This window comes from Bubalus kerabau, chromosome 4, assembly GCF_029407905.1.
Source record: "Bubalus kerabau isolate K-KA32 ecotype Philippines breed swamp buffalo chromosome 4, PCC_UOA_SB_1v2, whole genome shotgun sequence".
In the NCBI taxonomy this organism is placed as follows: domain Eukaryota; kingdom Metazoa; phylum Chordata; class Mammalia; order Artiodactyla; family Bovidae; genus Bubalus; species Bubalus kerabau.
In genome coordinates this window covers 158533893-158559491 of record NC_073627.1, presented here as the reverse complement: position 1 = coordinate 158559491, position 25599 = coordinate 158533893, and the positions used below count along the sequence as shown (strand labels likewise).

The window sequence follows — 25599 nt, the reverse complement described above, 5'->3', positions numbered from 1 at the left end:
GACCTGCATACCGGTTTCTCAAGAGGCAGGTCAGGTGGTCTGGTATTCCCATCTCTTTCAGAATTTTCCACAGTTTATTGTGATCCACACAGTCAAAGCCTTTGGCATAGTCATTAAAACAGAAAACTGGGCTAAGAGTCTCTTAAAAGTACAGGAGTAAAGTGAAAGAGGAGTTTTCATAGAGCGTCTTTGGCATAACGGGGGTACGGTGGGGATTAGGGGTCGAAGCGGTGTCCGCTATTATTTTTATTATTGGCAAAAACAAATCTCCCACAGAGAACACGTTTAATGGCCAGCTGGGACTGTGAACCGTGCAGATACTTAATCCCAGCATTTCAACCTCCTTTGCGCGGAGCCTGTTTTTCCCTTTCTGCCCATCAGTTGGCGCCTTTTGCCGTCCTTTTTTCCTCAAGCTGGCTTTTGGGGGCTGCGGTCGCTCCCCAGCTCGCAGGTCACATGGCCTGCCAGAGCGAGGGGACCGCGCCAGAGCTGCGCCGTGGGAGATGAGGCTTCCGCGCGCGTCCAAGTCCTGCGGCGGCCGCTCCTCCGAGGCCTCAAGGTCCAGCGATGGCTCCTCCGTGGTCATGAGCCAGACAGCCTAGGCGACTTCGGCAGTGGCCGTCAGCGTGCTCAGAGAACCGAGCTGACCGCTCTCACCCGGTAGGTTCCCGCTGCGAACGATCTGCTCTGCCCCTTTGGCATCATGACCAGAGCGCCCACCCGGGAGATGTCTCCAGAGCGAGGGAAAATGGATTAGGGTTGCTGCAGCCGGCACGCGGAGAGCAGTTGCAGGGGCTGGAGAGCCTGGGAGGGCCTGTGCCCCCGGCGGTGCGCTTTGGCGGGCTGCTTCAGTGCGGCCCCGCTAGTGGGGCCGGCTGCTTCCTGCGGGAGGAATGTGGAGACCCCAGAAGGGCGTCCCCCGCACGGCCTGGGCCGGCCTCCGCGCAGGGATGACTGCGTGTCGCAGCAAGGACGCCTCCCTACCCCTCGCCTGTTGCCTTGGCGCCGCTAGGCCGACGGAAAGGCGCGAGCCGGGCATGTACGAGTCCAGGTAAGATTCCGCTGCTTGCCTAGCCTGGCTGGGCCCAGCACCCTAAGGGTGGATCGCCTAATGGCCGCCCGCTCGCTGCTATATCTGCCCGCGCCTCGGGCCAGCCCAGAGCACGGACAAACGCCCTGCTGCGGCGTTGGGTTTCTGCAGGCGACCTCGCAGCCCCGAGACCGAGGAAGGTCAACGGGGCAGAGGAAGGCGTCCTTCCCAGCTCCGGGAAAGACAGGACGCCTGGGAGGCAACGCCGCGATTTAGACTGTTAGTATCCTCCTACGGGTAGGGAAACTGAGACCGGAGCGCCGCGGGGACTGCCCACGGTCGGTGGCAGACCTAAATCCAAGACTGGTCCTCCGCTGCCATTCTCTTTCCTTGAGGGATAGTTAGGACCACCCCGCCTCGCCTCGCCCTTTTCCTGGTCTCTGTGTACGGGCGTTGCCAGTTGCCGCACTGCGCCCGCAGTATCCAGGGCGAGAATTGAAGGGTGGGTGTAACCCCGCCAGGCCCTGCTTGTCTCTTGTTCTCCCTGGAGGTGAAGGGACACAAGGGCGGATCCAATGATGATCTCACTATGCGGACCATTAGCAAAAACCTGCAGGCGTTGGTGTGCGCGCGTAGGCGTGCGCGCGTTTCCCCTAGAGAACTAAACCTTCTCAGGGGAAATTGGCTTTTAGGAATGCATTTCTAGAGTGCCCGGCACCAGATATTTTAGGTGAGAAGATAAGACCATGTTTGTTTACCGTTATTAAAATTCGAATTTTTTTAAAAGGATAAGCTTATTACAAAACATTCAAGAAACAGAAAAATGTAAAGAAGAAAATAACTTAAAACTTCATCTCCTAGATTGTTGTTTTCCTAGGTATCTTAAAAATTTCTCTGCATGCACACATTTAAACCAGTAAGGTGGGCAAAAAAAATTATTTCAATTTGTATGTCTGATTATCCAGAGGTAATCAGCTTTTTCCTCTCTGTATTGGCCTTTTGCATTTGTGTGAGTGAACTGACTATTAATTCTCTTACCTCTTTCAGTCAGAGTGTCTTTCTGTTCATGAGTTTTAAGTGCTTGTTGTATATTACACATTAAAGTACTGATAGTAATTCTGTCATCTGTGTTGCACAGTCTTTTGCCTAATTTTTTAAGATTTATTTTTAATTAAAAGATAATTACAATATTGTGTTGGTTTCTGCCATACATCAACATGTTTTTTTGTTTGTTTGTTTCTTTGGGGGGTCAGCTTTTCATCTTTGGCCATTCAGTCCTATTCTTTTTCTTTATGGTTCTGCTTAAGAGTCTTGCTGAGAAAGGCCTTTCCTAACTCGAGTTTGTATAAATATTCACCTATATTTTCTTCAGGTATTTTTAAGCTTTTGTTGAAAAATTTTAATGTGTCATTTATTCTAATTTAAGATGTAAAGTGGAGAGCTAATTACTTTTTGTAAATGGTAGCCAGTTGCTGCAAAGCTAAGTTCATTTTTTATGCCTGATTTAGACTGCTACAATTATGGTACATTAAATTATATATTTATGTCTGCAGATTTTTGCATGTGTCTATTGGTATATTTCCGGAGAAGGCAATGGCACCCCACTCCAGTACTCTTGCCTGGAAAATCCATGGACAGAGGAGCCTGGTAGGCTGCAGTCCATGGGGTCGCTAAGAGTCGGACACGACTGAGCGACTTCACTTTCACTTTTCACTTTCCTGCATTGGAGAAGGAAATGGCAACCCACTCCAGTATTCTTGCCTGGAGAATCCCAGGGACGGCGGAGCCTGGTGGGCTGCTGTCTATGGGGTCATACAGAGTTGGACACGACTGAAGTGACTTAGCATAGCATTAGCATTGGTATATTTCGGTGCCAGGGCCATGTTATTTTAATTACTCAAGTTTTATAACAAATTTAATATCTTTGTTATTACCCAGTATCATCCACCTGCCTTTTTTAAAAAATCAGTTTTATTAAGATATAGTTTGCATGCATGCTCCATCGCTCAGTGTCCAGCTCTTTTCAACTGTATGGACTGTAGCTCGCCAGGCTCCTCTGTTCATGGAATTTCCCAAGCAAGAATACTGGAGTGGGTTGCCATTTCCTCCTCCAGGGCATCTTCCCTACCCAGGCATCAAATTCAAGTCTCCTGCATTTCCTGCATTGTCAGGAGAGTTCTTTACCACCGAGCCACATGGGAACCCCCACACTTTGGTCAAATTATCCATCCTGTCTCTGCTCCACCAAAAGGAACAAATCATCTTTGGATTCCTATAGGATCTTTGATAATTAGGGTCCTGAGAGTAGGTCCCCTGAGTGGCACATTCACTACCCCAGTGCCTGGTACAAGACTCAGTATTGGTTGAATTAAACTTTTAACTGTGATCATAGAAGTAATGCATGTGCTTTCAGAAGGTAGAAAGCAAGAGTGGAACCCTCCATCCCTCATACCTTCATCTCTCCCTCACTAAATTATACTCCACATTAAAAATAAAATAATCATACCATGTACCCTTTTCTACAATTTGCACTGACATAGTTTACATTTTTCAATTAGAGACTTTCAAACTGCTTTGTTCGATACAATGAATTACCATAAACTGGGTGGCTTAAGCAGAACATTCATGTCCCACAATTCTGGAGTCTGAAGTCTGAGATTAGGGTGGTGCCAGAGTAGTTGGGTTCTGATAAGTGGCCCTTTTCCTGGTTTATGGATGGCTGCCTTCCTGATTTGTACTCACTGGCAGAGGAGAGAGAAAGCAAGCTGTCTTCTGTCTTTTCTAATAAGGGCACTAGTCCCAGTAAAAGAGTTCCAGGAGCATGACCTTAATATCTCCTAAAGACCCCATCTCCAAACATCATCACATCAGGTATTCAGATTTTGATTGTGAATTTGGGGATGAAGAACACAAACATTCATTCCATAGCAGAGATTTAGGTAAGGCTTTTTAAATGTCAGTATATTTAAACCCTTCTTTTTCTTTTTAATGTGTCCATATCATCCCCATATGTTATTATCTAAACATTGTTCCCTGTTGTTGGCCATTTCCTTTCCCTGTAGTTTGTCTATCCTTTCCTGTAGTTTGTCTAGCCATCTTGATGCCCTGCCCTCCATCTATTCCTCTCCCCGTCTTTCTCCCTCTCTTTCTTACTTTCAAGCAAAATTTCTATGAACATTCCTTGTCTATGTTTGGTAGCATGTGTTGGCATTTCTGCAGAGTAGATTGCTAGAAGTAGAATTTCTATGTCAAAGGAGATGCACATATAAAATTTTTGTAGATACCATCCAAACTTTCTCTCTAAAGGTCACACCAATTTATATAAAAGTGCCGTTTACTGTACTGGCTCACTCTCTCAAAGAAAATTGAATTGATGTTATCTTAAATGTAGAGATTGATTTTGGAGCAAGAGACCTCCATCTCCTCTTTTATTAGTGAGGGTTCTCAGCAGAGAAGATGTTACTTTTATCCATTTATTTATTAGACTTTTACAGTGTCCTTCAGTGGGATTTTATAGAAGTGTATATTCTACATATTTTTTAAGTTTATTCTAGATATTTCTGGTTTCTTTTTTAGACCATTTTGATGGAGACGTTTTATCCCATTGATTAGTAATAGTCTGATTATATGAAAGCATATATGATTATGTGAAATCATATATATATGATTATGTAGTGTGTAACATAGCATAGGGCTTCCCAGGTGGCACAGTGGTAAAAAGAATCCCCTGCCAATGCAGGAGATTCAAGAGACAGAGCTTCCCTGGTGGCTCAGATGGTAGAGAGACTCTGCCTGCAATGCTGGAGACCTGGGTTCAGTACCTGAGTTGGGAAGATCCCCTGGAGCAAGAAATGGCAACCCACTCCAGGATTCTTGCCTGGAAAATTCCATGGACAGAAAAGCCTGGCGGGCTGCAGTCCGTGGGATTTGAGTCAGACATGACTGAGTGAGCACACACACAGATCATAGCGTATATTATCTTTGCATACTAATTCTGCTACCAAACACATTCTGAAAGTCTGTACCATTTCTAATCATCTTCCAGTGGATTTTCTTGGCTTTCCAATCTATGCAGAGACAATATTGCATAAGGGTTGAGAACATGAGTTCTGTAAACAGTCTGCTTGCCTTTCAAGTTTTGCCACCTATTTAAAGCTTTGCTAACCTTGGGTACAAGTTAATTGTTCCTTAATTTTTTTCGGATATAAAATGGATTTAATCATAGTACTTCTCATAGGCTTCTTATGAGAATAAATGAGATGCTTAAAACAGTGCCCATAAGAAGTGCTCAGCAAGAATTTCCAAGTAAGGTGATCTCTACGCATTATATGACCAGACTCTTTGCTACTCCCAATTTTATATCTTAGGAATTAAACCCTATAGAAGTCTTTTATTTGCTTAACAAACATTAAACCTTTTCTGTGCAGAGAATCCTGTTCTGGGTCTGTGAAGGATATCAAAGATAAATCAGACTGAGTCTACTAATAGGGGTTTATAAGTCCAGTTCAGATCAGTTCAGTTCAGTCACTCAGTCATGTCCAACTCTCTGCAACCCCATGAATTGCAGCACACCAGGCCTCCCTGTCCATCACCAACTCCCGGAGTTCACCCAAACCCATGTCCATCGAGTCCGTGATGCCATCCAACCATCTCATCCTCTGCCATCCCCTTCTCCTCCTGCCCTCAATCTTTCCCAGCATCAGCATCTTTTCCATGAGTCAACTCTTCGCATGAGGTGGCCAAAGTGTTGGAGCTTCAGCTTTAGCATCGGTCCTTCCAATGAACACCCAGGACTGATCTCCTTTAGGATGGACTTGTTGGATCTCCTTGCAGTCCAAGGGACTCTCAAGAGTCTTCTCCAACACCACAGTTCAAAAGCATCAATTCTTTAGCTCTCAGCTTTCTTCACAGTCCAACTCTCACATCCATACATGACCACTGGAAAAATCATAGCCTTGACTAGATGGACCTTTGTTATAAGTCCAACTAGGTTGTAAATCACAGGCCATGAATCAAGCCATGTAAGATAGCATGCATCATATAAAAAGTTTAAGCTTTGAAATTTTTCCTGTGTTTGAATTCCCTGCTTTCACCTTGGTAGCATTTTTTTTCCATTTAAATGAGATTAGTTCCATTAATGTTTGAGAGTTGCTCTTTGGTCAGAAGAAATATACATAAGACTAGTCCAGAACCTGGATACGTAGTAGGAGCTTAACTGTTGTTGTTTAGTTGCTAAGTCGTGTCCGACTCTTTGTGACCCCGTGGACTATAGCCCACCAGGCTCCTCTGTCCATGAGATTTCCCAGGCAAAAATACTTTTGTGGGTTGCCATTTCCTTTACCAGGGATCTTCCCAACCCAGGAATTGAACCCTTGTCTCCTGCATTAGGAGGTGGATTCCTTATCGCTAAGCCACCAGGGAAGCCCAGGAGCTTAATAAGTGGTAGCTACAAATAGATGCAGTTTAAACTAGAAAGTGACAAATGAATATTCTGGAATGAAAGTTCATGTAAAGGACCCTAGAACTTGAAGAAAAAAAGAAATTATTTCTGTTTGGGTGTGTTTACGTGAAACAGATTACCATTTATTTCTCCAGCAAAGATGGGTCTATTTGGGATCAGCAGAGAACTGCAGTTCAGGATCTACAACCATGGTGAGTCATATGCAAGTTTCTGCACATCAAGGGAAGGCAAATGTTTTTATGGAGGGGAAAAGAATGTTGGAAGGCAATAGTAAACTAAGAGCTCATGACTTTTTGTTGGCTGAGTCCTTGCCAGGAAAGAAGGGAAGTCTTTCTTCTTCCTGGTGACTCTCTGTTGTCATTCTAGGATCTGAGAGCTCCCTTTCTGGTCCTCGAGCTATATTTAATTGAGTTTTCTATTTATTAATTTTTTTTATATCTCCCCCTTTTGTTGAAGATCTGTTTCCAAAAGCATTGCTTATTAAGTGTCAGGTTTTCTACTTTCAGAGGCATTTTGTTCTTCAATGTAAGGAAAGACCTTTTCTAGGTATTATGTCTCATGTTGGAGGGAATAGATTAGGAGTCTAATTATTAAGGTCACATGTGAGTAACAAGGAGGGGTAGGAGGGAGAACGCTCAGGCACGTTTCATTTAAAGTTCATGTGTTATCAATATCATAGACATTAGGGATTTCCCTGGTGGTCCAGCAATTAAGAACCACCTTCCAATGCAGGAGGTGTGGGTGTGATCCCTGGTCAGGGAACTAAGATCCCACATGCCATGGGGCAACTAAGACCACACATCACAACTAGAGAGAAGCCCTCCCACTGACACAAAAAAAATCCCTCAAACCAACAATTGAGACTGGATGCAGCCAAAAATAAATAAGTTCAGTTCAGTCATTCAGTCATGTCTGACTCTTTGTGACCCCATGAATCGCAGCATGCCAGGCCTCCCTGTCCATCACCAACTCCTGGAGTCCACCCAAACCCATGTCCATCGAGTTGGTGATGCCATCCAACCATCTCATCCTCTGTCATCCCCTTCTCCTCCTGCCCTCAATCCCTCCCAGCATCAGGGTCTTTTCCAATGAGTCAGCTCTTCACATCATGTGGCCAAAGTATTGGAGTTTCAGCTTCAACATCAGTCCTTCCAATGAACACCCAGGACTGATCTCCTTTAGGATGGACTGGTTGGATCTCCTTGCAGTCCAAGGGACTCTCAAGAGTCTTCTCCAACACCACAGTTCAAAAGCATCAATTCTTAAGCGCTCAGCTTTCTTTATAGTCCAACTCTCACATCCATACATGACTACTAGAAAAACCATAGCCTTGACTAGATGGACCTTTGTTGGCAAAGTAATGTCTCTGCTTTTCAATATGCTATCTAGGTTGGTCATAACTTTCCTTCCAAGGAGTAAGCGTCTTTTAATTTCATTGCTGCAATCACCATCTGCAGTGATTTTGGAGCCCAGAAAAATAGTCAGCCACTGTTTCCATTGTTTCTCCATCTATTTGCCATGAAGTGATGGGACCGGATTGAGCTTTAAGCCAACTTTTTCACTCTCCTCTTTCACTTTCATCAAGAGGCTCTTTAGTTCTTCTTCTTTTTCTGCTATAAGGGTGGTGTCATCTGCATATCTGAGGTTACTGATATTTCTCCCAGCAATCTTGATTCCAGCTTGTGCTTCCTCCAGCCCAGCGTTTCTCATGATGTACTCTACATAGAAGTTAAATAAGCAGGGTGACAATATACAGCCTTGACGGTCTGCTTTTCCTATTTGGAACCAGTCTGTTGTTCCATGTCCAGTTCTAACTGTTGCTTCCTGACTTGCATACAGGTTTCTCAAGAGGCTGGTCAGGTAGTCTGGTATTCCCATCTCTTTCAGAATTTTCCACAGTTTATTGTGATCCACACAGTCAAAGGCTTTGGCATAGTCAATAAAGCAGATGTTTTTCTGGAACTCTCTCGCTTTTTCGATGATCCAGCAGATGTTGGCAATTTGATCTCTGGTTGCTCTGCTTTTTCTAAAACCAAAAATATATATTTTTAAAAAGGGTCATTGACATTAGAGATCATTTGAAGTGTTGTGTCATTATCAGTGATTTGACGATAAACATCCAACAGGACTGGCCCAGATATCTTAAGAAAGGTGTCTCATCAGATGTCATCTGCTTCAATTCTGAGAAATCTTTACTTTCAGGTCAATAGATGATGTACAGACCCGGTTAGGGTTTTGTGCTCTCTTTAGGTGTGTCACATGTATCCAAGCGTCTGTTCCTTGTAGTTTGGCACCACAAGTACCTGATAGGGACATTTCCAGTGAGGCTGAGGAGGATTTCTGGAGGTGACTTTTTCACTAGATGAAACCTCCAGATTGTAAGATGTGATGCTTAAGGTTTTCATCTCCCAAGAGTGTGCGGTGAAAACACTGCTCTACCACACATGGATATTTTTAATAGAAGCAATTCAGTTCAGTTCAGTTCAGTCACTCAGTCATGTCCGGCTCTTTGCGACCCCATGAATCGCAGCATGCCAGGCCTCCCTGTCCATCACCAACTCCTGGAGTTCACTCAGACTCACGTCCATAGAGTCAGTGATGCCATCCAGCCATCTCATCCTCTGTCGTCCCCTTCTCCTCCTGCCCCCAATCCCTCCCAGCATCAGAGTCTTTTCCAATGAGTCAACTCTTCGCATAAGGTGGCCAAAGTACTGGAGTTTCAGCCTTAGCATCATTCCTTCCAAAGAAATCCCAGGGCTAATCTCCTTCAGAATGGAGGCCTCTGCAATTCAGGAGTATCTCTCCTTATATCAGTTGTGGGTTGAAAGAAGCAAGAGCCAACTTCATTGGGTGCCCTGTGACTGTCTCAGTGTAAGCACTTTTGAATTCTTAGAGAAGTGGATCTGAGACTTAGAAAGACTGACAACAATGCTTTTGGCCATTTGTTGGAGAGCCTCAACAGATTTTCTAATTGAGCCATAAAGATATTAGTGCGAGTAAACCAGAGAATTGAGTGTGGTAAGCACAGTGAACGTGTGAAACTGGCCAAACATTGTAGACTTGTCAAAGTACCTGACCAGTAAAACAGGTTCCTCAATCACTGAAGTGCAGGAGGAGTTCCGTCAGATCAGTCACTCAGTCGTGTCCGGCTCTTTGCGACCCCATGAATCACAGCATGCCAGGCCTCCCTATCCATCACCAACTCCCGGAGTTCACTCAGACTCACGTCCATCGAGTCAGTGATGCCATCCAGCCATCTCATCCTCTGTCGTCCCCTTCTCCTCTTGCCCCCAATCCCTCCCAGCATCAGAGTCTTTTCCAATGAGTCAACTCTTCACATGAGGTGGCCAAAGTACTGGAGTTTCAGCTTTAGCATCATTCCTTCCAAAGAAATCGCAGGGCTGATCTCCTTTAGAATGGACTGGTTGGATCTCCTTGCAGTCCAAGGGACTCTCAAGAGTCTTCTCCAACACCACAGTTCAAAAGCATCAATTCTTCGGCGCTCAGCCCTCTTCACAGTCCAACTCTCACATCCATACATGACCACAAGAAAAACCATAGCCTGGACTAGATGAAACTTTGTTGGCAAAGTAATGTCCCTGCTTTTCAATATGCTATCTAGGTTGGTCATAACTTTCCTTCCAAGGAGTAAGCGTCTTTTAATTTCATGGCTGCAGTCACCATCTGCAGTAATTTTGGAGCCCCGAAAAATAAAGTCTGACACTGTTTCCACTGTTTCCCCATCTAGTTCCCATGAAGTGATGGGACCGGATGCCATGATCTTCATTTTCTGAATGTTGAGCTTTAAGCCAACTTTTTCACTCTCCACTTTCACCTTCATCAAGAGGCTTTTTAGTTCCTCTTCACTTTCTGCCATAAGGGTGGTGTCATCTGCATATCTGAGGTTATTGAGATTTCTCCGGGCAATCTTGATTCCAGCTTGTGTTTCTTCCAATCCAGTGTTTCTCATGATGTACTCTGCATATAAGTTAAATAAACAGGGTGACAATATACAGCCTTGACGTACTCCTTTTCCTATTTGGAACCAGTCTGTTGTTCCATGTCCAGTTCTAACTGTTGCTTCCTGACCTGCATACAAATTTCTCAAGAGGCAGGTCAGGTGGTCTGGTAGTCCCATCTCTTTCAGAATTTTCCACAGTTTATTGTGATCCACACAGTCAAAGCCTTTGGCATAGTTAATAAAGCAGAAATAAGATGTTTTTCTGGAATTCTCTTGCTTTTTTGATGATCCAACAGATGTTGGCAATTTGATCTCTGGTTCCTCTGCCTTTTCTAAAACCAGCTTGAACATCAGGAAGTTCATAGTTCACATATTGCTGAAGCCTGGCTTGGAGAATTTTGAGCATTACTTTACTAGCGTGTGAGATGAGTGCAATTGTGCGGTAGTTTGAGCATTCTTTGGCATTACCTTTCTTTGGAATTGGAATGAAAACTGCCCTTTTCCAGTCCTGTGGCCACTGCTGAGTTTTCCAAATTTGCTGGGATATTGAGTGCAGCACTTTCACAGCATCATCTTTCAGGATTTGAAAGAGCTCAACTGGAATTCCATCACCTCCACTAGCTTTGTTCGTAGTGATGCTTTCTAAGGCCCACTTGACTTCACATTCCAGGATGTCTGGCTGTAGGTCAGTGATCACACCATCGTGATTATCTGGGTCCTGAAGATCTTTTTTTGTACAGTTCTTCTGTGTATTCTTGCCATCTCCTCTTAATATCTTCTGCTTCTGTTGGGTCCATACCATTTCTGTCCTTTATTGAGCCCATCTTTGCATGATCCTTTGGTATCTCTGATTTTCTTGAAGAGATCTCTAGTCTTTCCCATTCTGTTGTTTTCCTCTATTTCTTTGCATTGATCGCTGAAGAAGGCTTTCTTATCTGTTCTTGCTATTCTTTGGAACTCTGCATTCAGATGTTTATATCTTTCCTTTTCTCCTTTGCTTTTCGCTTCTCTTCTTTTCACAGCTATTTGTAAGGCCTCCCAGACAGCCATTTTGCTTTTTTGCATGTCTTTTCCATGGGGATGGTCTTGATCCCTGTCTCCTGTACAATGTCAGGAACCTCATTCCATAGCCCATCAGGCACTCTATCTATCAGATCTAGGCCCTTAAATCTATTTCTCACTTCCACTGTATAATCATAAGGGATTTGATTTAGGTCATACCTGAGTGGTCTAGTGGTTTTCCCTACTTTCTTCAATTTAAGTCTGAATTTGGACTTAATAAGGAGTTCATGGTCTGAGCCACAGTCAGCTCCTGGTCTTGTTTTTGCTGACTGTATAGACCTTCTCCATCTTTGGCAGCAAAGAATATAATCAATCTGATTTCGGTGTTGACCATCTGGCGATGTCCATGTATAGAGTCTTCTCTTGTGTTGTTGGAAGAGGGTGTTTGTTATGATCAGTGCATTTTCTTGGCAAAACTCTATTAGTCTTTGCCCTGCTTCATTCCGTATTCCAAGGCCAAATATTCCTGTTACTTCAGATGTTTCTTGACTTCCTACTTTTGCATTCCAGTCCCCTATAATGAAAAGGACATCTTTTTTGAGTGTTAGTTCTAAAAGGTCTTGTAGGTCTTCATAGAACCGTTCAACTTCAGCTTCTTCAGCATTACTGGTTGGGGCATAGACTTCGATTACTGTGATATTGAATGATTTGCCTTGGAAACGAACAGAGATCACTCTGTCATTTTGAGACTGCATCCAAGTACTGCATTTTGGACTCTTTTGTTGACCATGATGGCCACTCAATTTCTTCTGAGGGATTCCTGCCCGCAGTCGTAGATATAATGGTCATCTGAGTTAAATTCACCCATTCCAGTCCATTTCAGTTCGCTGATTCCTAGAATGTCGACGTTCACTCTTGCCATCTCTTGTTTGACCACTTCCAATTTGCCTTGATTCATGGACATGACATTCCAGGTTCCTATGCAATATTGCTCTTTACAGCATCGGACCTTGCGTCTATCACCAGTCACATCCACAGCTGGGTATTCTTTTTGCTTTGGCTCCATCCCTTCATTCTTTCTGAGTTATTTCTCCACTGATCTCCAGTAGCATATTGGGCACCTACTGACCTGGAGAGTTCCTCTTTCAGTATCCTATCATTTTGCCTTTTCATACTGTTCATGGGGTTCTCAAGGCAAGAATACTGAAGTGGTTTGCCATTCCCTTCTCCAGTGGACCACATTCTGTCAGATCTCTCCACCCATGACCCGCCCATCTTGGGTTGCCCTACGGGCATGGCTTAGTTTCATTGAGTTAGACAAGGCTGTGGTCCTAGTGTGATTAGATTGACTAGTTTTCTGTGAGTATGCTTTCAGTGTGTCCGCCCTCTGATACCCTCTTGCAACACCTACCATCTTACTTGGGTTTCTCTTACCTTGGGCATGGGGTATCTCTTCACGGCTGCTCCAGCAAAGCACAGCCGCTGCTCCTTACCGTGGACCAGGGGTATCTCCTCACCGCTGCCCTTCCTGACCTTCAACGTGGGATAGCTCCTCTAGGCCCTCCTGCGCCCGAGCAGCCACCTATCCTTGGATGTGGAGTTGGTTCTCCCAGCCGCTGCCCCTGGCCTCGGGCATTGGGGCATGGGGTAGCTCCTCTCGGCCACTGCCCTGACCTCAGACGCGGGGTAGGTCCTCCCGGCTGCTGCCCCTGACCTCAGACTTGGGTAGCTCTTCTCGGCCGTTCTTGCGCCGTCACAGCCTGGCACTCTCAGCCGCTGCCCCTGACCTCTACCGTGGGGTAACTCCTCTTGGCTGCCGCCCTTCGGGAACCTAGAAGTTAAATAAGCAGGGTGACAATATACAGCCTTGATGTACTCCTTTTTCAATTTGGAACCAGTCAGTAGCTCCATGTCTGGTTCTAACTGTTGTTTCTTGACCCACATACAGGTTTGTCAGGAGATAGGTAAGGTGGTCTGGCACTCCCATCTCTTTTAAGAATTTTCCACTGTTTGTTTGTGATCTATACAAAGGCTTTACTGTAGTCAATGAAGCAGAAGTCGGAATTTTTCTGGAACTCTTTTGCCTTCTCCATGATCCAGTAAATATTGACAGTTTGATCTCTGGTTCCTCTTGTACAGCTTGTACATCTAGAAGTTCTTGGTTCATTTACTGCTGAATCCTAGCTTGAAGGATTTTGAGTATAACCTTGCTAGCATGTGAAATGAGTACAGTTGTATGGTAGTTTCAACATCTTTGGCATTGCCCTTCTTTGGGATTGGAACAAAAACTGACATTTTCCAGTCCTGTGACCACTGCTGAGTTTTCCAAATTTGCTGACATATTGACTACAACACTTTAACAGCATCATCTTTTAGGATTTGAAATAGCTTAGCTGGAATTCCATCACTTACACTGTTGTTTTGTTGTTGTTGTTGTTGTTTTGTAGTATTGCTTCCAAAGACCCACTTGACTTCACACTTCAGGATGTCCAGCTCTAGGTGAGTGACCACACCATCTTGGTTATCCAGGTCATGAAGACCTTTCTTGTATAGTTCTGTGTATTCTTGCCACCTCTTCTTAATCTCTTCTGCTTCTGTTAGATCCTTACCATTTCTGTCCTTTATCGTGCCTATCCTTGCATGAAATGTTCCCTTGATATCTCCAGTTTTCTTGCAGAGATCTCTAGTCTGTCCCATTCTATTGCTTTCCTCCGTTTGTTTGCATTGTTCCTTTCAGAAGTCCATCTTATCTCTCCTTACTATTCTCTGGAACTCTGCATTCAGTTGGCTATATCTTCCCCTTTCTCCCTTGCCTTCCTGTTCTCCTCTTTCCTCAGCTATTTATAAAGCTTTCTCAGACAACCGCTTTGCCTTCTTGCATTTCTTTTTCTTTGGGATGGTTTTGGTCACTGCCTCCTGTGCAACGTTGTGTGCCTCCATCCATAGTTCTTCAGGCACTCTGTCTGTCAGATCTAATCCCTTGAATCTATTTGAAATGTCTACTGCATAATCATAAGAGATTTTATTTAGGTCATACCTGAATGGCTTAGTGGTTTTCCCTACTTTATTCAGTTTAAGTGTGAACTTTGCAATAAGGAACTCATGATCTAAGCCACAGTCAGCTCCGGTCTTGTTTTTACTGCATAGAGTTTCTCCATATTTGGCTGCAAAGAGCATGATTAATCTGATTTCTTTTGGTATTGACCATCTGATGATGTTCATGTGTAGAGCTGTCTCTTGTGTTGTCAGAAAAGGGTGTTTACTATGACCAACATGTTCTCTTGACAAAACTGTTAGCTTTGCCCTGCTTCATTTTGTACTCCAAAGTCAAACTTGCCTGTTATTCCAGGTATCTCTTGACTTCCTACTTCTGCATTCCAATCCTCTATGATTGAAAGGACATCTTTTTTTGGTATTAGATCTAGGTCTTATATGGAGAAGGAAATAGCAACCCACTCCAGTATTCTTGCCTAGAGAATCCTATGGACAGAGGAGCCTGGTGGGCTGCTGTCCATAGGGTCGCATAGAGTTGGACACGACTGAAGCGACTTAGCATGCATGTATGCATTGGAGAAGGAAATGGCAACCCACTCCAGTATTCTTGCCTGGAGAATCCCAGGGACAGAGGAGCCTGGTGGGCTGCCATCTATGGGGTCTCAAAGAATCGGACACAACTGAAGCAACTTAGCAGCAGCAGCAGCTAGGTCTTATAGGTCTTCATAGAACTGGTCAACTTCAGCTTTTTCAGCATCAATGGTTGGGTCATAGACTTGGATTACTGTGATATTGAATGGTTTGCCTTGGAAACAACCCAAGATCATTTTGTTGCTTTTGAGATTGCACCCAAATATTGCACTTTGGACTCTCTTGATGGCTATGAAGTCTACTCCATTTCTTCTAAGGATTCTTACCCACATTAGTAGATACAATAGTCATCTGAATTAATTTTGCCCATTCCCCTTCATTTTGTACCCTGATTCCTAAGATGTCAATGTTCATTCTTGCCATCTCCTGTTTGACCACTTCCAATTTACCTTGATTCATGGACCTAACATTCCAGGTTCCTTGCAATATTATTCTTTACAGCATTGGACTTTACTTTATCCACCAGACATATCCACAACTGAGTGTCATTTCCACTTTGGCCCAGTCACTTCATTCTGGAGCTCTTAGTAACTGCCCTCTGCACTTCCCCAGTAGCATATGGGACACCTTCCCACCTGGGGGGATTATCTTCTGGTGTCATATCTGTTTACCATTTCATACAGTCCTTGGGGTTCTCCAGGTAAGAATACTGGAAAGTGAAAGTCACTCAGTTGTGTTGAACTCTATGCAACCCCATGGACTGTAGCCCACTAGCCTCCTCCTCTGTCAATGGAATTCTCCAGGCAAGAATATTGGAGTGGGCTGTCATTTCCTCGCCAGGGGATCTTCTTGATTCAGGGATCAAACCTAGGTCTCCAGCATTGCAGGCATATTCTTTACCATCTGAGCCATCAGAAAAGCCCCAAGAATAATGAAGTGGGCTGTTATTTCCTCCTTCCTTGGACCATGTTTTGTCAGAACTCTTCACTATGACCTGTCTGTCTTGGGTGGCCCTACATGGCATGGCTCATAGCTTCATTGAGTTATGCAAGCCCCTTCACCCTGACAAGGTTGTGATCCATGAAGGAAACTTAAGTTTGTAACAATCTCTTTTCTGATGTCCTGGCTCTTTGCAACACCCCACACACTCAGGGAGTAGCTTGTAAAGTGTTCAGTTCCTTACCCAGGAAAGAGTGGGAGATGAGCATTTTTTGGCCTTTTCTCTCACCACTGAGCCCTGGAGGTTCAGCAATGGAGAGTACTCACATACCCATTAAGAACTGCTGCTTTCTTTGCTGTTCCTGTTGGTCTAATGGATGTGTGCCCTATTGGTCTTTAGAGCTAGGTTTTTGGAGCCTGTCCATCAGGTGGGAGCCTTGAAAATTGGAGCTCTGTGTATGTGGTCCAAATCTTTCACTCAGGGACCAGCTGGTTGTTGTGGGTGTGTTAGTCCCAGTTGACTGGCACTGTGCCAGGTTGGAATTTATGGTAAGAGCTTGTTTTGATGTGGGTATTTTCTTATTTGCCTGATGTGTAGGAGTCACTCAGCTAGGTTCTGGATTTCTCTTAGAAGGAATTTTCCTTGTGCAGCTGTACATTCAATATGTCCATGGGAAGAGGAAAGATCAAGAGCATTAAATGTTGTCATTTTTGTCTCTCCCTGAGTTTGCTTCTTTTAATGGGTAGCTGTATCCCATTCTTTGGAGGTACCATAGTTTATTTAACTCACTCAGTTGATGGGCACTTGGCAATATTCTGCTCTTCTACTTGGTGCTACAAGTCATTCTTCACACATGAGGATATATATCTAGGAAAGAATGCTAGAAATTGAATTGCTGAGGTGTCTTGTTGCATGCGTGCATGTGAAGTTGCTTCAGTCATGTCTGACTCTTTACGACCCTATGGACCATAGTCTGCCAGGCTCCTCTGTCCATGGGATTCTCCAGGCAAGAATACTGGCATGGGTTGCCATGCCCTCCTCCAGGGGATCTTCCCGACCCAGGGATCTAACCCACGTCCCTTATGTCTCCTGCATTGGCAGGCAGGTTCTTTACCACTAGTGCCACCTAGAAGGCCCCAGTGTGTCTTGTTAGATAGTTCTAAATTAATTCTACAGAGGTTGTGCCAATTCACAACTCCCATTTTGTTAATGCAAAACACATGAGTACCTATGTAGTAAGTCCTATGTTTATGAAGACCAGGAACGGCTCCTCTAGGAGACTGTGTTACAGAATGAGAAAAAGCTATCTATATGAAGACACAAGGAAAGGTATGGGGATTAGAATGTTCTTGGGTAAGGGAGTTGAGTGAGCAAAGGCCAGGAGATGGGTAACAGCTTAGCACAGTTGATGCTCTGAAAGAAGATCAGCATATCTAGAGGTGCCTTCCTCACTTGCTATATGTGGCTATCCAGTTCAGTTCAGTTGCTCAGTCGTGTCTGACTCTTTGTGACCCCATGAACCGCAGCATGCCAGGCCTCCCTGTCCATCACCAACTCCCAGAGTTCAATCAAACTCATGTCCATCGAGTCAGAGATGCCATCCAGCCGTCTCATCCTCTGTTGTCCCCTTTTCCTCCTGCCCCCAATCCCTCCCAGCATCAGAGTCTTTTCCAATGAGTCAACTCTTCACATGAGGTGGCCAAAGTATTGGAGTTTCAGTTTTAGCATCAGTCCTTCCAGTGAACACCCAGGACTGATCTCCTTTAGAATGGACTGGTTGGATCTCCTTGCAGTCCAAGGGACTCTCAAGAGTCTTCTCCAACACCACAGTTCAAAAGCATCAATTCTTCAATGCTCAGCTTTCTTCACATCCATACATGACCACTGGAAAAACCATAGCCTTGACTAGACGGACCTTTGATGGCAAAGTAATGTCTCTGCTTTTCATTATGCTATCTATGTTGGTCATAACTTTCCTTCCAAGGAGTAAGCGTCTTTTAATTTCATGGCTGCAGTCACCATCTGCAGTGATTTTGGAGCCCCAAAAAATTAAGTCTGACACTGTTTCCCCATCTATTTCCCATGAAGTGATGCGACCAGATGCCATGATCTTCGTTTTCTGAATGTTGAGCTTTAAGCCAATTTTTTCACTCTCCTCTTTCACTTTCATCAAGAGGCTTTTTAGTTTCTCTTCACTTTCTGGCATAAGGGTGATGTCATCTGCATATGTGAGGTTATTGATATTTCTCCCTGCAATCTTGATTCCAGCTTGTGCTTCTTCCAGCCCAGCGTTTCTCATGATGTACTCTGCATATAAGTTAAAGAAACAGGGTGACAATATACAGCCTTGACGTACTCCTTTTCCTATTTGGAACCTAAGCACTTAAATGTGGCTCATGTTGAATTGAGATATGCTGTGAAAATAAAATGCACACTGAATTTCAAAGACTTAGTATGGAAAAAAGAATATAGAATGCCTCATTTGTAATTTTTTATATTGGTTTCATGTTGAAATCATAATTTTGATATGTTGTGTTAAAATACATTATTAAAATGAATTTCATCTGTTTATTTTTACTTTTTTATTGTGGCTGCTAGAAAAATTTTAACTACATGTGTGGCTTAAAGTATATTTCTGTTGGACAGTCATAGTCTAGAGCATAGAGTTGGTAAACTATCAGTTGCAGGCCAGATTTGGTCTACAGCCTGTTTTAATGTGACCCGAGTGCTAAAAATAGTTTTTACATTTTTTCAAAGAGTTAAAAAAAGAAATAATATAAGTGGAATATGCAACTGTGTGTGATCAACAAAGTCTAAAATACTTACTATCTAGCCTTTATTAGTCTAGAACATACAAAGAGGGCAGTAGAACAAGATATCAAGGGAGGGCGGGGTCCAGATCATAAAGGGCCTTTTGAATCACAATAAGATGTTTAGATCTTATTAAAAGAGCAGTAGAAATATAAGAACAGTTTTAAGCAGGAGCATGACGTGATCAGATTTATATTCTTAAATAATAATCGTCTGTGTGTGTGTGCACATGTACTCCTTGAATAGTCTACCCCAGGACTTATTTGGACTAAAGAGTGTCACTTTCTTGTTTTACCAAAAACTCACTGGAAGAGGGTATTGAAGGAGCTTGGATGGCAGTTTTACACCAAACCCGGAGTTCTGCATTGTCATCGTAATTGCACTGTTGTCTTAGCACTTAACATGTGCCTGGCATTTTCTGAGCTGCATGTCTTATCTCGTTGACTGCATTTTGTTCCTTTAAGTGGTTGCAGCTCCCTTAGCAAGGTAGAACAGTATGAACAGGAAACCACATGAATGACTCCAGTCCCAAGACCAAGTAAGGCTTCGGTCCTTGGCTTCCGCTGGTAGTGATGTGGAACTGGTTGAGGTCATGGGAATGTGCAACCGTGTGACTGAACAGATCCCAGGGAGATGCAACCAATCTGCAGTACTTTGGAAGTCCACATCCCAGCAAGGACTGCATACTACTCAAACCTCTCCCTGCTTATTTCCCTCTTTAATAGGGAACTGGAGATCCCTATCCAGGTCTCTTACTAGTACTGGGATAGTCTGTCTCACCTCTGAGGTCCCACAATATAATCTGCTTCTGTTGCTGAAATGAGACTTGTCTTTCTACTTCCTTGAATTACTGTCATCATACCATAGAGAGAGGTTTGGTATTTTACACAACTCTAATGGGCAGGGTGGGCTTCCCAGGTGGCTCAGAGGTAAAGAATCCACCTGCCAATGCAGGAGATGCAGGTTTGATCCCTGAATTGGGAAGATCCCCTGGAGGAGGAAATGGCAACCCATTTCAATTCTTGTGTGGAGAATTCCATGAGCAGAGGAGCCTGGTGGGCTACAGTCCTTAGGCTCGCAGGCTCGGTCATGACTGAGTGAATGAGTGTGTGTGTGTGCATGCATGCACACACACACACACACAATATGGGCAGGGTAGGCTAACCACTGTAATAAGTCAAAAACTCATTAGTGGCTATATACAACAGTTTGTGTATGATTGACAACACATCCCACTCTCGGTTGGATGGGTGCTGGGAGGTGAGCAGTAGGAGAGACCTCAGTTCTATGCAGTCATTCAAGGACCCAGGCTCACACCAGCTAGTGGCCCCTCCCTCCTCTAGATCCACCAAGGCTGTCCAGCTAGCAGGTGGAGAAAGAGAAAGCCAAGAAGGCACAACCGCTGTCAGTTACCTTGATCTGGAAGTCATAGCTGTCACGTTGCTCACATTTACTGGCAAGCCTGAGTCACATGACCCCACCTGAAGATGGTGGGCTAGGAAATGTGATCTTTCTGTGAGAGCACTAGAGATTGCAGCACAGCAACCTCACATGCTACCTGGGCAGTTCTTCTTTAAGATAACTCATAAGCTAGGCCACTTTCTTCCCAATATGTGCAAACTTTATTATACTTCTCAGGTAAGAGATTTGCCTTTGTTTTATAGACACCATTTAGTTTTACACTGACCTTACTGGTGTTATACTGGCTTTGTCCTTTTAGTTCTGTTTTTTGTGCAAGTCTATTTTCCCTCAGATTTTAGACCTTCTCACTCCTATTACTAAGTTTGTATGTACAGTCTGTGTATGTATGTGTGTGTGTGTGTGTGTGTGTATATATATATATAGGCTATATATATATATATATATATATAGGCTTTCCCAGTGGCTCAGCAGTGATGAAGCCATCTGCAATGCAGGAGTTGGGAAGGGTTGGGAAGATCCCCTGGAGGAGGGCGCGGCAACTGACTCCAGTATTCTTTCTTGGAGAATCCCATGGACAGAGGAAGCTGACAAGCTACAGTCCAGAGTCACAAAAAGTCAGACGCAACTGAAGTGACTAAGCACACACATATGTGTATATATGTACACTTATACAGGCTGTGCTGCACAGCATGTAGGGTCTTAGTTCCCCAACCACAGATTGAACGTGTTCCCCCTGCAGTGGAAGCACAAGTCTTAACCTCTGGACCACCAGGGAAATCCCCATATGGGTATATTTTAATGGCATTTTTACTCTGTATTATTTTGCTCTGTAACACACTTAATCTTCACAGTAACCCTATGAGATGGGTATTATTATTACCTCCACTTTAGAGGTAGAGAGATGTGGAGAGATGCAGTGACCTTTTACCAAGTGAGTGGCTGAGCTGTTTTCACTCCAGCGCATGCCTGACCTCAGGCCTGAACTCTGAGAGAAGACCTCATGTTACATTCCTTTCTGGACCAGGCTAGACCAACTTTTTCATCTTCCTCTCTGCCTCCCCTTTGCCTACCTCACAAAAAGCTGCCCATATATCTTCTTTCAGATATTTCCTCCCTTTTCAAACTCTGGGGCTCTAGAGTTCACTTGCATATGTAGGGAGATCTTGTCTCTGACTGGTTCCTATGGTAGTTTTATAAAATATAAAATGGAAGACCAATCAGGATTAAGTTAATATGAAATTCTGAGTTTAGTTACATAAAGTTAGAGAAAAAGGGATGGAAAATGTTGATAAAGACATTTCAGGGAATCCTAAATAGTCCCTTTCTTGTTTGGGACATACAAAAGAAGACAGAGCTTTTAGAAATTACTATGTACAGTCAGTCAACAAGTACTTGCAGTGTATTTACCTTGGAACTTACTCTAAATGACCCCTTGGGTTAAGCCTTGCTATTTTTGTGTCCGTTGGAAGAACCTGTGTCTGTGTAGCTGTTGAATTGAAATAACGATTTTACTAGCCTCTCTGGTGATTTTTCTGGCACACTATAAATCTTAACTAAGTGTCTGTAGGTGTGGATATTTGGTTGAATGCACCAAGATTTCATTACTCATAGAAATGATCAAAGAACCCCAGAGATCACTAACAGATACAACCTAAGAAGAGAGTACTAGAGAAAACACTTGAGTCTCTAGCAGCAACACAGACTAGAATAAGAATTTCTGGTTTGATATGTGCTGAGTTCCATCCCTGGAGTTTTTTTAAGCCCTGTACCATTCTTTACTTCTTCCCTCTTTAGGTTTGACTTGCACTGATTTTGGCCTACGGTCCAGGATGGTTTGTTCTCGGGACCAGACCTGACCAGAGTTGACCTCATGAGCACTTCAACCTCTCCAGCTGCCATGCTCCTCCGGAGGCTGAGGCGGCTCTCTTGGGGCAGCACCGCTGTCCAGCTCTTCATCTTAACAGTGGTGACCTTTGGTCTGCTGGCCCCGCTGGCCTGTCACCGGCTTCTGCACTCTTACTTCTACCTGCGCCACTGGCATCTGAACCAAATGAGCCAAGAGTTCCTGCAGCAGAGCTTGAAAGAAGGTGAAGCTGCCCTGCACTACTTTGAGGAGCTGCCCTCTGCCAACGGCTCGGTGCCCATCATCTGGCAGGCCACGCCGCGGCCCTGGCTGGTCATCACCATCATCACTGTGGACAGGCAGCCTGGCTTCCACTACGTCCTGCAGGTGGTGTCCCAGTTCCACCGGCTCCTTCAACAGTGTGGCCCCCAATGCGAGGGGCACCAACTCTTCCTGTGCAATGTGGAGCGGAGCGTGAGCCATTTTGATGCCAAGCTGCTGTCCAAGTACGTCCCTGTGGCTAACCGCTATGAGGGCACCGAGGATGACTATGGCGATGACCCTTCCACCAACTCGTTTGAGAAAGAGAAGCAGGACTACGTCTATTGTCTGGAATCCTCCCTGCAGACCTACAACCCAGACTACGTCCTGATGGTGGAAGATGATGCCGTCCCAGAGGAGCAGATCTTTCCAGTCCTGGAGCACCTTCTGCGGGCTCGCTTCTCTGAGCCCCACCTCCAAGATGCCCTCTATCTGAAGCTCTATCACCCCGAGAGGCTCCAGCACTACATCAACCCGGAGCCCATGCGTATCCTGGAGTGGGTCGGTGTCGGCATGTTGCTGGGGCCCTTACTAACCTGGATATACATGCGGTTTGCCAGCCGCCCGGGCTTTAGCTGGCCCGTCATGCTCTTCTTCTCCCTGTACAGCATGGGTCTGGTGGAGCTGGTGGGCCGCCACTACTTCCTGGAGCTGCGGCGGCTGAGTCCTTCCCTGTACAGCGTTGTCCCCGCTTCACAGTGTTGTACCCCTGCCATGCTCTTCCCTGCCCCTGCGGCCCGCCGGACCCTCACCTACCTGTCCCAGGTTTACTGCCACAAGGGCTTCGGCAAGGACATGGCGCTGTACTCACTGTTGAGGGCCAAGGGGGAACGGGCCTACGTGGTCGAGCCCAATCTCGTGAAACACATCGGACTCTTCTCCAGCCTTCGGTACAACTTTCACCCCAGTCTGCTCTAGCGTGCCAAGAAAGGCCTTTCTGAAACTGGCCACTTCTTGGAGATTCAACTGTTGAGCTCTTTATTTGGATCTGGTTGCTTGCAGATAATTCATTGTTTTAAGGTTGCCAGGGATATAGGCACTGGGATGGCTGGGATTAAACATAAGTCAAGAACGTTGGCTTTAGTAACTCTCAGGCAAAGGCAGGCTGTTCACTGTGGGCCCAGACCTCTCGCCCTCCACACAGCCACATTGCCTCATGCAGTCTGACCCACTGAATGATGGACATTTAAATACCACTTATATTCTCCTGTTTCTCATTCTGCTTCGTGACAGAGTTTGTGACTGCCAAAATTATTGTGCACAGTGGTTCAACTGGTTTAGGATTTTAAAGGTAGAATATGAATGATGAAAGGTGAGATTCTCTTATAGTGACTTCTTTCTCACTGGGAATAAGAATGGATATATATTTAGGATATATATCCCAAGACGCAGGACCATAGATTCTATTTGTTTCCTTGCTATGACATAATAAAAGCTGCATAGTGCCTGCCATCTTGGAGGCGGGTGAGCTGGCTACTGTTACCTGGCATTTTCTTTTCCACACATCTGTAGTGCACTGATAATCAATTTTGACTGTGAAAACTTTAAGGCACAGCAAGATCTGAAAGCACTTTCTGGATCATCAAGTCAGATTGCTTATGTTTAGTTTTCAATTTAATATTGAAGATTTCTATCGTATTCTGATTCTTTGAAAGTTGGACTTTGCAGAATGATGTAGAATGGGTGAGCTCTTTACTAATGGCATATCCTTTCCCCCAACTTTGCTGGCTAATCATTCACCCTCATTCTTTTTCTTCTATAGCATGATGTTACAGAAGAAAAAGTAGGGACTGAAGTCAGAAGACCTGAATTTTTATATCAAATCTCTGTCGTGTCCTAGTGGTGTGAACTTGGGCAAGTTATAAGCACTCTGAGCCTCAGTTTTCTCACCTGTAAAATGGGGACAGTGATATCTTCCCTTTTAAGTTGCCTTGGAGATTAAATGACAGAATATGTGTAAAACACTAGCAAGTGCTTATCTCATAAAGGGCATTTGATGAATATTAGCTCTTTTCTCTCCTATATTAAGCATATAAAACTCAAGTGTATTTTGGATAAAGGTATTAGTGATATTATTTAAAGTATGAAATGGGGTATAGGGCTGACACCTATGGAGCAGCTGTTCCTGACCAAACACTACTAGAATAAAGGTTGACTTTTCCTTGTTACTTCAGAAGGATATACAGCTCAGTTTCATCTAGCCCCACCTCCAACCAAGCCCAAAATAAGACTTGTTCATTCAAACTGGAAATGATCTAAGACTCCGGTTGAGCCTATTCCAAGACTAGCATCTGAAAATTACTTTTCTCAAAAGTTACAAATTAATGTCGTTTGACAGTACTTATCAAACCAGTGGCCAAAGAGTCCTTATGGCGGTGGATGATTATATTAGAGTTCAAGCAGCTCTCTGCTTTGTTTCAGTGCCATGTCTTCTGTTTGCTTTAAGTTTTCACAGTGAGCTCCTGTCTTGGAATCTGCTTGAGAACATCGAGGGAGTAACAGGGCTTCATCACCATACTTTACAGATGAACAAAGAGGCCCAGAGATGTTAAATAACTTCTTCAGGTTCACACAGCTGAACAGCAGCAGAGAGGACTGGAATGTAGTAGCTTTTCTGACTTCAAGCCCCTGTACTTTTCTCTCAACCACAATCATTTTATAAATATCTATGTAGTCAAATTCTCTTTTGTGAAATCTGTAACCTGGACGAAATAATGTCTTTGTAAGCTAAGATGGTAAAAACTCACTGTGGTGTTGGTCTTGGGGAACAAACAGGTGTCCGTGTGTGTTGTGTTGTTATAGTGAGCTGTTATGTATCTCCCAGGAATGTCCAAAGTGACCAGAGCTGCTAGGTGACTTACTGAGATGCTCAGATTCCACCCTTTCACCCCCAACCCCAACCCCAGTAACAGGTTCAGCCCCATGTCTGAAAACAGAACCACCCGCAACCTAGAACTAATTTGAGTTTGTTGCATTAAGATTAGATCTCCTTGTGGAAAGTTTGTGTCCAATGACAGAACATTTAAGCTAGCTAATCCCTAGATCAGAATCTTTGCTGCTTTTCATTTCTGCTCTAATTCCATTGTCTACTGCACACAGACATCCCTTCCTGTGACTCCTTCCTTCTCAATGGCTGAGGTCATCTTTGTCTTGTCTTATTTTTCTACCTACACACCAAGACATCTTCCCACATTGATCTTAACTAGAATCTGCCATCCTTGGA

The 25599-nt window shown here is 44.3% G+C and overlaps 1 protein-coding gene across 5 annotated transcripts in view; it reads left to right on the top strand.

The window, feature by feature from the left end:
• Window positions 1-412: 412 nt before the first annotated feature.
• The window catches only part of PGAP4 (post-GPI attachment to proteins GalNAc transferase 4), a 36912-nt gene continuing 11725 nt past the window's right edge, over window positions 413-25599 (top strand). The window contains exons 1-3 of one of the 5 annotated variants that reach the window (XR_008713825.1): window positions 413-660; window positions 13902-13953; window positions 22007-24059. Coding sequence is in view for 1 of the 5 variants with exons in the window: in XM_055579180.1 (XP_055435155.1) it covers window positions 22083-23294 (1212 nt within the window). In the remaining 4 variants the exon portion in view is untranslated. Of the gene's footprint in view, window positions 661-723; window positions 1052-13901; window positions 13954-22006; window positions 24594-25599 lie in introns of those variants that run through there. The other 4 variants (XM_055579180.1, XR_008713827.1, XR_008713826.1 and 1 more) reach the window with 4 other exon arrangements.